This window comes from Setaria viridis, chromosome 2 (genome assembly GCF_005286985.2).
Source record: "Setaria viridis chromosome 2, Setaria_viridis_v4.0, whole genome shotgun sequence".
Taxonomy (NCBI): Eukaryota; Viridiplantae; Streptophyta; class Magnoliopsida; order Poales; family Poaceae; genus Setaria; species Setaria viridis.
Genome location: NC_048264.2, coordinates 42,577,487 through 42,589,898, shown reverse-complemented (window position 1 = coordinate 42,589,898; position 12,412 = coordinate 42,577,487). Strand labels below are relative to the sequence as shown.

At 48.8% G+C, this 12,412-nt stretch overlaps 1 protein-coding gene across 1 annotated transcript; it reads right to left on the bottom strand.

Moving 5' to 3' along the window:
* On the bottom strand, positions 1–4,015 carry LOC117845579 (protein neprosin). The gene is made up of 7 exons (XM_034726644.2): positions 3,544–4,015; positions 2,679–2,765; positions 2,295–2,546; positions 2,032–2,196; positions 1,626–1,679; positions 1,326–1,472; positions 1–744 (listed from the first exon to the last, which is right to left on the bottom strand). The coding sequence occupies exons 1-7, from the start codon at positions 3,736–3,738 to the stop codon at positions 367–369; spliced, it is 1,278 nt and encodes a 425-aa protein (XP_034582535.1). The 5' UTR covers positions 3,739–4,015; the 3' UTR covers positions 1–366.
* Positions 4,016–12,412: the final 8,397 nt, after the last annotated feature.

Genomic DNA, 12,412 nt, shown 5'->3' with positions numbered 1-12,412 from the left:
TTAGCCAGGCTCACGGGCACCAACAATTAATCAATTCAATTCAACTCGCCAACAGGTTGAAAAGGCATGGGGTGGAACAAAATTATTTGACAGACACAAGGCACAACCAAACCATACAGGCCTGTTTCTCTTCAGAAACTTGACCACGCTCCTCCCTAGAACCAGACGACCAACATCTCTGAGGCAGAGAACAAATTCACATGTCAACACACACACACACTCACCTAGAAGTTAATAAACTAGGGGTAGAAGTAAAACAAAACCCAAACCAAGAACAAGAAAAAAAATTAAGAAAATGAGGTATATAAGCTAATTTACTGGATGATACAGAGGGTGTTAGGGCTCTGATAGCAAGCTCAATCTTCACTATGGACAGTTAGAGTTCTTCCCGGGGCCACCATAGTAGAAGTAGGCACCCCAGTCGCCATTGTTGCCGTTCTGCACGTCGTAGCAGTTGGACTGCTCGGTGAAGGAGCCCACGCCCCTCGGCGCCTTGAGGTTGTTGGACGAGTCCACCAACTGTATGTTCCTGAAGTAGCTGGCCTTGCCAAACCCTTCCTCCGGGAAGTGGCCGCTACCCATCTGTGTGGAGGTGTGGCTGCCATCAGGCTCCGAGTTCACCACCTCGCCTCCCCACTCGATCATGGAGGCACTGTCAGCCAGGTAGGAGAAGAGGAAGGACGGCCAGTAGCCCAGAACGTAATTGTTACCGAACTGCAACCACCAATTTCCCTCCTTTGGGTCCTGCAGAAAACCGCAATTTTCGGACGAAATCAGCAGATAGGACCATGATCAGATAATATTGAAGTAGGGTCCTTAGTGCTACAATCATGCATGCGCAGAAGAAAGTTTATTATGTGTTCCTCATATGCACTAGGGAAAGGTGCCGCCCTTTGATAAAAACAACCTGCAAACTATTTATTTTCAGCCAAATTTCAGAAATGCACGGAAAATAAGATAATGGCACATGGCAATGCCATCATGCTTAGGAAAGAGCCAGGATTTGCACTATCTGCTGGCAGAAAAGGGTAAGATTTTCTTACAGAAGAAACGTGAGCTCAAGGTGAATATTCTTGTGGAAATTTGTTAAAAATAGCAATCATTATCAGTGGTTGCATTAGCAGACAAATCCAGTTCATGCATGGGGACAACTGTGACTCTGTCGAGTGCGTCCACATACAGGGCCAGAGCCACAGTTGTAGCCTTGACTCAAGCCCGAAGGCCCCTTGAGATAGAACAAGAGACAGGTGGGCACGGATTCTCTCCGGGCCCATCCACAAATTTGATTTTGTATGCTCAGCATGTGAGGGCTTTTTGGAATTTACCTTCCAGACCAAAATATTGATGTCATATTGGGAGCCACCATAGTTGGAGATGGGGGAGATGCTGGCGCCCATGGCGATCTGATTGTTTATCTGGATGAACCCCGAGCACAATAGGTTGTAGCATCCTGTTGCTTGATATGCATCACTCTGCAGTATCCAAAGCAATACAAAATCAGTATCATTAGGCCATTCTCCAATTTGTTTAATCAATTGATAGGGATGTAGATCTAGGCAGAAGACAAAGATAAACTACAAACAAATTGCTCATGAGGATTGAAAGGAATGTGATGTTTATCTTACAGTCCAGTAGGTGAAGAGCCTAGTGTTGTTGTCCCCGTACAAGTCTGGGCTAACCTGCAAATTTCGTGGAGAGCAGAGCCATTAGCCTTAATGAAAGAGACTGCCCATGTTAGTCCACCATTACAGCATGCTTAGCTCCTAAAGACAACACTGCCAGTAGAGATCATGAAAGAGAAAATCTGTGTCAATGGAGAATCTAGTATAGCTCCTACACATTTAATGGCTCTTTCAGCAGCAGTGCTCATATCATCATTGCAGCACACAGAGATTATTGAGGCATGCAGCAGAGAAATTATTGATAGCATTGAAGAGGAAGATGAAGAACAGAAATGGAAGCTGCTAGGCAGCATTTAATAGAACTTTCCATGAACTGAGTTTCTCTTTCCATCCCGCTCCCATGTCTCACCTGCCATCCTGCTTCGATGCTGTTGAGGTCCTGGCCGAAGGAGCCCCCCAAGATCCAGAGCTGGGACAGGCTGAACTCATTGGCCTGCTCGATTTTCGGTTGCCACACATTGATGGTGGCCTTGGCGCCATAGTACTTGTCCCCCTCAACATAAGCTATGGCGTGCTGCTCCATGGGAGATAGAGCAAACAAGGTCAACTGAGAAATTCTTGCTGAGAATATCATAATCTATGAAAAGATTAGCATTGCTACTGTTATTGTACCTGGTGGCCACTCTCATTGAGCATGTCAGGGTCAACAGACATGGGGTTGGGGGTGCTCCGGTGCCTCTTCTTGCCATACCTCCTCACAGAGCTTGCTCTCAGGACGTCCTCCTTCTTGGTCCTCCTGATAGGTATCGTGTCCTCGGGGCACTTGCCATTCTGATGCCACATTTGGGTGATAGTCTGGGTCTGCTGCTGGGAGGCGACCTTGGACTCATCATACAGGCCTTCCGGGTGGTACGCAGGCCGCATCTGAAAGGTGATGATGGAGCACCGTTGATTGAGCACCGTTGAGCGATATCATGATGCATGTCATGTGGTCTGCAGATGGTGTACACTGAAACAGTGAAATTAAAAGTGCAATGGTGCTGCAGAGAGAGGAACCTGGATGGTGTGGTTCTTGAGGAACGGGTGATCGAAGGCAGGCTGGTTGGAGATGGGCACGCAGTCTATGATGTCACCGTCTGGGCTCTGTAAGTTGGTGTCGAAGAATCAGTAGTTGCAAAAATGCAGAAAAAGGAGAGGATGTGCTAAAATTAGTGCAGGAATGATGTGAAGGATATGTGAATTTTGTCAACATAATTTTCTTTTTCTCTGAACAAATGTAAAAAACGTCTGCAATTGCCCAAGCTGTTGAAAGAGGAAAGGAACACAAAATGTAGATTGTACAAAGATTGCGCATGCTAGTATGTATATCTGCATTCGAAAGAAGTGGGAGTAAACAAGCTGAAGTCACTAGTTTGATTGAACAAAAACAGTAGGGAAAATGTAGCAAGGTTCAGAAATGACTCGAGTTCTCCAGCAAAGAAAGCAAAGCAATCAAAAGCAAGCATCTTTCGCTTCAGCTCCAATGAACCAAAGGAGCACGGGCGCCCATAAATTCCTCCAAAAAGCGCGACTTTTTCCTCCCGCGACGAAAGGAAACCGAGCCCAATGCATGGATGGTCCATGAGGAACAGCCATTCAACCCTTCCAAAGCGACGAGGTGGACCAGGCAAAGCAGCAAGAGCATGGAGCACAAGAACCCCTGCCTCGAAAGGGGCGGCTTTCTTCTACTACTTCCATGCAAAATGCAGGACCTCCTTCCTTTTCCCGCCCCCATGGGGATTCAGTTGGATTCCCTTCCATAATCCGAAGGAAACGAAACGAAATTTGTGGCAATGGAATGCGAAACCCATCGAACGAACTGTGCGCTCGGCGCTCGCCGTGTGGCGGAGACAGATGGCGGGGATGGGTAGGTGGCCAGTACCTCGATGGTGGCGAGCGGCGCCTTGTTGAGGCGCTTGAGGTGGCTGCGCACCTGCCGCTGCCGCAGCAGCTGCCGCCGCCGCTGCCTCATCGACGCCGCCCCGGCATCCCCCGCCCCCACCGCCGCCGCTCCCTCCTCCAAAAAGAGCGCCGCCGCCACGGCCAGCGCAACCAAGCACGCCCGCGCCGCCGCCATGGAGACCGAGCAGGCAGTACCAGCTGCTGCTCGCTGGGCAACCGCAAGGACGGCGCGCTGGCCGCTGGCGCTTCCTTTTGGCCGACGGGTAAAAGAAAAGCGGGGGAAGGCGGGCGGGCGGGCACGGGAAGGAAGGGAAGCCGGAAGCGGACGGGTGCGGTGCGATGAGCACTTAAAAATCCGCCCGTTGGGTGTCGTTTTTGCTTCGGCCGCCGCGCCCGCTGCTCTCTCTCTCTCTCGCTCTCTCTCTCTCCCTCTCTCTCTCTCTTCTTGGAATGGAGAGAGATTGTGAGAGGGAATGCCGGGCGTCGTGGCGTTTAAAGGCTGGCGGGGAGACGAGACGGGGCCCTGCGCTGCGCCGCGATGCGATGCGCTCGGAGTTGGGCGGGCCGTGACTCGTGCCGCGATCGTGCGTGCTGCCGGCACCCGCACGGCCGCAGGTCAGCGGCGGTTCGGTGGTTCTCGTCGTTGCAAGCAACGCCGACGACGCTGCGTGCGTCGTGCCGTATCGCTCTGATTGGTTTGGTGGAAACGGGCTGTGCTGCACGCATCCGTGGCGGTCGCCCTCCGAGCCTGGACTCGTGCACAACCCACGTGGAATAGTATGAGTTTGGGATTGCTTTGGAATGTGCCGGTTCACTCTGTTCATGGTCCGGTTTAGCCGGTTTTTGGTTTGTTTCCAAACCAACCCAAGAGACAGTCGCTGGTCCGGGGCGGCCTGGTCTTGCATGGGTTGCTGACAGTTTTTGGAAGCACACCGGTGCGGGTTGGGCTGGTTGGTTTGATGGTTTACGCAGGTTTCGTGCGCTCTGGGTAACTGCTAAAGTTTACGCAGGTTTCGTGCGCTCTGGGGTAACTGAGGACGAGGTCGTCGAACAAATATTTGAGGTTATGTGTACGCAGGTTAAGTGAAGAACCAAAATCACCGATACAACGCTGCTACTGCTAACACACAGCATTTGCAAAACTAATCACCCAAGAGTAACAAAGGGGTATCAACTGTCACGATCTAAAATTCTGAAGTCTGAACCTGCAAGTCAGCATATCGGATTCTATTGCCAAAAGCAGTACAATTACTATAGAAATTATCTAAGATACTATAAGATTTGCCAAGGAAAACCATAAACATCAGTACCATATGTGATATGTCTCTGCAGCAATACTTGGGCACCTGCATTACAGCTGCAGCAAACACACTGCCATATTTACTAACTGCTAAAGTTTTTATCTCTCCCGCCTCCCTCCTTCCTTTTTTTTAGTATTCAAAATCATCCAGTATAACCTGAAATAGAGAATAGTTTGAAGACCATTCATTGCATGCTAAATAAATGATATGTGACATGCTTCTAGAAAAAGAATGCTGCCATGAAGATATACTTCCAAAATATCATTGTAAAGAAAACTGTTACCAAACTAGCAAAGAAAAAAGAGCCTGTTACCAAACTAGCAAAGAAAAAAGAGCCTGTCATGAACTTCTTAACCTAGATAGCATGCTTACTTTTAGCAGATAATTCCACATAGCAGTTCCACACTATCAGTTCCAAAAGAAAAGAATTGTGTATGACGTAGTTATACTAATTTAGCGTTTCAACAGACACTAGCAGCAGACTTTAGTAGCCTGAACCATTCACTAGCACAGACTTCAGCATTGATACTCATCGTTTCAGTTCCACAAGCTAATTTTAACAAACTTCTGCATGTCGCAATAGGATGTTGACCTCTTAATCCCGAAATGCTTCCAAACAAGTGATTTTTTGAACCGGTTCTTTTATTTCTCTTGTGAACAGGAGAAACTGGAGTAGGAGAGCTAGCTGACTGAACATTTGATGTATTAACTGCTAAAGTTAGTCTTATTCTCTTTCTCACTTGAGTTGGCAATGCTTCCCTAGTTGCTTCTGATAACCTTTTCTGCATAGCAATTAACCTATTCAATCTCTCACTGCTATCTTCAAAGGGTCTTGCAGCAGGTACCTCCAAAGATTGGTCTTCACCATCCTGAAATAGATCTAGGTAGATTAAAAGATGACAACAATTATCAGCTGGACACAATCCAGATTGCTCAAATTGAGATGCTAGCATGTCCCAAATATAGCTGCCAACCCAGTTTTTACACAGATAGTCGGCCTATGTGAAAGGAGTGTTTGCACAGATAGCTACAGATATGTCAAATTTGTATCTTCCTATGACACAGTAGCACAAAGCCAAAAGATATTGATTCATACGACAGCTAAACTGCCAGCATAAGGCATGGAAATATGTGGCTCAAACAGAAAGAAAAGAAACCACAGAGAAATTTTTAAAGAAAATAATGTAACCTATTACTTTGGATAACCTGTTTGATAGATGACTTAAACAACCAAATCTGTTACTTAAAGCCACTGGGAGTTGCTATATCAGAATCCCACACCAACATTGCTAGTAAATTCAAAAGGAATCGAACCACACTATAGCAAGCACACAGATCACAGGGTAGCAGAAACTGAATCTGAGCTAGGGTTCAAAGCTGAATCAATCCGAGAAATAAGCAACAGACATGGAAAAATAGAATGGAAAACAATGAAACAAGAAGGTATAGAAGGCCACCTTGTTCAGCCTGGATGGATTGGGAGTGAGGATTGACCCATCGCCGATGAGCTCCATGGTGAGAAGTGGTAGCGAGTCGACGTCCGTATCGAGGAACCCATCCATGGAGGCAACCGCTTCCCGCAGCCGCGATGCTGATTCGGCCGCCAGCGCGGCCTCCAGCTCAAGGCCTTCAGCGACACCGTCGCGCAGCATCTTCGCCGCCGCCGGCCGCCGTCCTGTTTTCTTTTTCCCTCGGCCTTGATGTTGGCCTCGGTGGATTTTGACGGGTTAAAACTGGAAACCAGCTACCCCCGCTTCCTTCATCTGGGTCCACACGGGTACGGGTCCAACCCGCGCTAGGAACCGGATTGACGGGTTCAGCAGGGTTGGGTGCGGGTTGGTTCCCGGTTTCCCTTGACCCATGAACAGATTGAGTGCCGGTCGCCAACTCGCCATCCCGCCTTCCTTCCCATCCGTGATAAATCCGCGTCGCTGTGACTGCCGTAGAAATTTGCGAGTTTGGAAGCGGACGAATTTCGTAGAAATCAAATCAATCGAAGCTGTTGTTTGGCAACTAGCGAATGATCCAATCACAAGCAGCAGCGCGACGCTTGTCAGCGTCACCACAATTCACAAGCCACAAGAACCTTTCCAAAACCAGCTGGGTTTTTTGGCCGGTTTTGAGAGAGAATTTAGGCGAACAACCCACAAGGCGCTTTCAGACGTCTCAGTTGTTTGGAGGACCGGCCGTCGTCTTGAACGATTTCCGCGTATCAGTTTCCCGGCTTTACCTGAACTAGCACTGCACGACCGCGAGGATAAGGCAGGGTTTCAACTTTCAATCGTGGCCGATGCTGACGGCGGCAGGGCGCAACCGCCCGGCCGGGCTGCCGGGCTGGGGCGGCCGCAGCCTAGAGAGCAGCGACGCCGGCCGCCGCAACAATTCTTAGCGTCCCCATCGCAACCACCATCCATGCATTATCCGCGCAGCCCTACCCGGCCTATCGACTGTTCTGCAGCCTCCCCACCGCCCCCTCTCTCGTGGTGCCTAGCTACGAGAGCGTACGTGCTGGGACGACAGCTGAGACTGATGGCCTGACAGGCGAGTTCGAGCTAACCGGCCATGCGCCGCTGGTGGCTGTCCATGCAAGAATACAAATATGCTCGTCTGGACAGGAGATGGCGTGCGCTTGATCGGACTGGGAACCCAAGGGGACGCTGCATAATTGGACAGGGATAGCGTCAAACGACCGGGTGAAGAGCATGGACTGTTTGGTTACATGCATGATTGCATAGGGCCTGTTTCTTCAGGCACTGTGACGTCACTGTGTGGAGGTCGAAAGCGGCGGGGCCTATCATTTCGATTGTAATCCAACGGTATGGCGCTTGAAAGATGGAATCTGTAATCCTGTTTGCCAACTTGGGTGTTTTTAAACTGGGGGAGTTTGTCACAAGATAGTTGCAGTGCTGGAGAAATTCAGTTCGGTGGGATGAACTCCCTCGGTGTGCTTCACTTTCCCCTACCTCATGACTGTTGGCAGCATACAGATCAGGGTCTTGGCTTAGGGGATGGAGCGAAATACCAAAGGTTCCAAATGTTGCGTGATGGCGATTGGGACGTTCGATTCATACCGGTGCATCATATGCCTTTGCAGCAAGATTATTCAGATTTCGGAGTAGACGGTCAGAACAGTACGTCTGCCAGTATAAATTCCACATACTAGAGCACAGATTCATGGCCTGTTCTGGGGCCGGCAAAGAAATGTGCAAAAAATCTACCTTACCAAGCAGAATGAATAGCACTGAGTCACTGAGGACGAGAAAAGTCAGGTGGCAAGCGATCATACCGTCCTGCCGTCGTCAAATTGCCGGCTGGTCAAAAAGACGGCAGTGGCACCTGGCAATCGATCGACCCGATCAGGAGCGGAAACCTAGCGCTCTGGCAGGCTCGCTCGATTACGATCAGCCTGCTCGGGTCTCGGGAGATAACGGCAGGCGCGGCCCTCGCTGCCGTCGCCTGCGTCGGGCTAGCGGCCGAGGTCGAGGAGGTCGGCCGAGCACCGAAGCTGGTGGTCTCCTTGGAGGAGCTCACGGAGCAAAGCCTGCTCTTGGCCAGGAGGACGCCAATCTTGTGGGCTAGGCGCTGGATTTTGGGCAAATGGTACCAATTCTTGGTAAGTAGGGGCTGATTCAATTCTCCGATGTTCATCTCTTGTGTTTCCATTGCAAAGCGGGAAGCTCTTGTTCTATCATTTTTCTTCCCTTGCTCATATCCATTTCAGAGTGTGTGCAAACTGTAATCCAAAAATGGAAAGGAAACTTTGCTTTTGCTAATGACTTAGGTGGTGTTTGGATCACTAGTTCATGAGGTAAACTTTAGCTCCTAAAATTTAGTTCTGCTGGGGTGTTTGGATCCATGGGCTAAATTTTAGTCCCTCATCAAACAATGACTGATTTGCCCTCTCTTTCCCTCTCTCCCTCCCCCTCCTTTCCCTCTCTCTCTCTCCTCTTCCCTTCGCACCTCCTCGGCGTGGCGAGGCGGCGAGGTGAGGCGGAGGTGGCGGGGCCGGCGAGGCGGCGGCGGCGGGCGAAGGAGGCGGAGGCGGTGGGGCTGGCTGTAGGCGGGGGGCCGAGCGGAGGCGGCGGCCCGGGCGGAGGCAGCGGGGCTGGCTGGAGGCGGGGGGCCGGGCGGAGGCGGCGGGGGTCGGGCGGAGGCGGCGGGCGTTGGAGGAGAGAGGGAGTGCGGGAGGAGCAGAGGACCACGCAGAGGAGAGAGGAAAGGGGGCAGGGGTGGAAAGGGGGTCTTGGGGAGCACTTTTAGCCCCTTTTAGGACCTCTTTGGGGGCTAAAATTTAGCTCCCAAAGTTTAGCTATTTGTCACTTTTAGCCCTCCTGTTTGGATCCCAAGAGCTAAATTTTAAACTAAAAGTGCAAGACTAAAATTTAGTCCATGGATCCAAACATGCCCTTAGTTCCTGCTGGTGGAGGAAATGGCGACGAATTGGTTGGGGAAAGGTTTTTGTTTCCTTTCTTCTTTGGGTGGTGGAGTGGTTGGAGTAAGAGTCTTGGATTTTGTTGTAAGAGTGGCCGCCAGATACACTTTGAATTTCTGCTCGTTTATAAACTGATTTGTAGTGCGAAGAGGCAGTTATTTTTGCTAGCTCTGAATGTAGATTGGCTCTCCTATCTCCAAAAGTGAGCCATTTGTTGTGTATCTTTATTCAGTTGGTTGCATGCAAAATCGAATTGAGCAGTCTGGTCTCTTTTTTTTAGGAATTTAAGAACATTGCCACATGGTTTCGATGCATGCTTAATTGATCTGGTACTAGGATTGATTCTGCACAACTATTGAGATTCCGCATATCATGATCTTTTTCAGTCAGATCCCATGACCTGGAAACAATTCTTTGCCTAGGTTCTCAATTATGATGTATGCATCAGACGAATTTGGAAAATTGTGTATTGTAGCCTTTGCGTTCGAATATGTTTTGGAATTTCACTTTTAATTGTTCAAGTAAAGACCTGTTCACGATAAGGAGCTCATGCTGATCAAGAGTTGGAAATTTACAGACATGGATGAGACCAAAAGTATTGTGCTAAGAAATTTATATTTGTTGACCCTTAAAAAAACACAATTAACTAGCATGTTAGATTCTTCTCAAAAAAATGTGTTCTTGTGCATCTATGTACAGTGGTATGCGGATAAGTTTCAGTAATAATTTCAAAATTATTTTTATAAACTGTGCAAAATATTACTTTACAGTGTATTCACACAGTTTGTATTACGTGGTAAAATATGCATACATGGATGGTACATATAATGTCTAATAAATATTATAAATGTTATCAAAACTATTTTCAATGAAGTAAAAAAAACAAACAATTTAGATAGCGTGTTTTTTTGGGCGGTATACATGGTGGTACCATTCAGCAAGAAATAAACAATTTATATACTGACACACGTGTTTTTGGCTGGGGATATACATGAGTGGTACGTGGATGGTACATATCATTAGCAAGAAAACATCAAATAAAATATAATATATATTGCTGGCGCTCTCGCGGGCGACCGGTCACCGGAGCTCGCTCTTAGTTAATAATAATACATTATATTCATGCAAAATTTGAATATACAATTTAGTGTACTGGTACATTTTGAACGGTATACATGAGTGGTCCTAAATGGTACGTATCATTAGCATGAAAACACCAAATAAAAATAATACTATATTATATGCATGCAAGATTTGAATAGGGTCGATATTTTTTTTAGTGCTTGCCTGGTCGGACAGGATGCCAAAAAAATTTCATATACCCTACAAATACATCCACAGAATCACACGGATCCCCACATGAAACGAACGCCCGCGATTGAACGCACAGCAACGCTACGCCCCCGGCCGTCAAATTTGCACAGAACGCTACGCCCAAAAGCTACTGCATTCACCTGCACAAGATGCATAAAAGGTAAGCAGCTCTGCTCCCGATCCATCCCAGCTGCAGAAACTCAAGCACCTCTGCTTCCGCGACATGGACATCCGTCAGGCTGACGCCGCTGCCATGCCGGATCAGCCCGCCCGGGCGCCCGGTCGGCCGGCAGCCGCCGCACGCAGCAGCTTGCACGCACTCATCGGATCACGTCGGTGCACGCCGCCTCTAGAGCGAGCTAGAGCTTGCTCCGGTTTCTGCATCGCGCCTAGGCTTTCTTTAGCAATGGGAATGCACTTGTCATTCGCTGTCGAGTCGAGCCTGTGTGCTTCTCTCCCGGTACGGTATGGTACCTGCACGGACTGCTACTCCGTGCTTGGTTTCCGCAGGCATGCCGCATGCTCCATGATCGAAACGCTTTCAGGAGCAGAATGATGGCGCTTGTGCCCGCGGCGTACACGAGGCAGGCGCGATGGACGCTTCTTTCCAGGCCCCAGGGCGACCAATCATTCCAGCAACATGCCGTGACCGCTCCCCGGCATGGCGGCGTGTAGAGTAGACGCGGGCGTTCCCCGGCCAGGATAACGTGTGGGCGGTGTGGCGCGCGCGTACGCATGTGTGTATCGGTGTATGATTCTCGCAGATAAAGGCTACAGCCTACGGCAGAGGATGCAGCTTTGCTGGGCCCGTCCACGGATGATGATGCTAGGTCCTGCCCTTCCTCCCTGCTGCGATCTTGCTTGCCTCGACGGAACGAAGGAGCTCTTCGGGCTAGTGGCACCGGCCACAGGCACAAGGGTGTGCAGAGAATGTATAGTGTAGCTGCTTTGGGCTTTGATCATTTGATGGCCCTTTTTTCTGAACCCTGTTTTGTCTGTCAGGACTCAGGAGGAATGCCGGTTCGAGAGGAATGATGTATCAGTTGAAATTTTTGGTTTTGTGTCCTTGATCGTGCGACATGCAGCTTCAACTTGGCCCAGTTTATCTACGATCTCAGGTTTTGGCGCCTACAAAAAACCGACCGTACTTGCCCTACAATTATACTGGGGCCCTACAATTATACTGGACCTTGTTTAGTTGCCCTGAATTTGGATGTCCAAAATTACTGTTGTAGCATTGTAGCATACTGTAGCGTTTCGTTTGTATTTGTGAATTATTATCCAAATATTGACTAATTAGGCTCAAAAGATTCGTCTCGCAAAGTACAACAAAACTGTGCAATTAGTTTTTGATTTCGTCTACATTTAGTACTCCATGCATGTACCGCAAGTTTGATGTGACGGGGAATCTTCTTTTTGCATAGTGTCAAATTTGGGAGTTTGGGTGGAACTAAACAAGACCGGATCTTAGCCGATCTTGGAGAAGTCGCAAACCTGAGCACAATCAACACCTCAAGGTTTTGGAGTTTCATGTTACACGGGCCATGAAGAATGGCTGCATGAAGGCGAACGAAGCTACGAGAAGAAAGAAAAAAAAGGCACGACATAAAAATTAGCGAAGCAGATGTAAGATAGATCTCAAATCTGACCCATCTTCAGTAATCACCAACATTATATTCTACTCCCTCCGTCCCTTTTTATCTGTGTACCTCCCAAGCGACAGATAAAAAGGGAGGAGGGAGTATCTGTATTCGCCACATACATCCAGTAATTCAGAAGCACTCCTGAGTTTGGATGCAGCG

Excerpts from the sequence above, each read along its gene's own strand:
- LOC117845579 (XM_034726644.2), bottom strand. The coding sequence starts at position 3,738 with ATGGCGGCGGCGCGGGCGTGCTTGGTTGCGCTGGCCGTGGCGGCGGCG. Across the intron at positions 2,766-3,543 it reads CGCCGCTCGCCACCATCGAG|AGCCCAGACGGTGACATCAT; the intron begins GTACTGGCCACC and ends ACCAACTTACAG. Across the intron at positions 2,547-2,678 it reads TCAAGAACCACACCATCCAG|ATGCGGCCTGCGTACCACCC; the intron begins GTTCCTCTCTCT and ends ATCACCTTTCAG.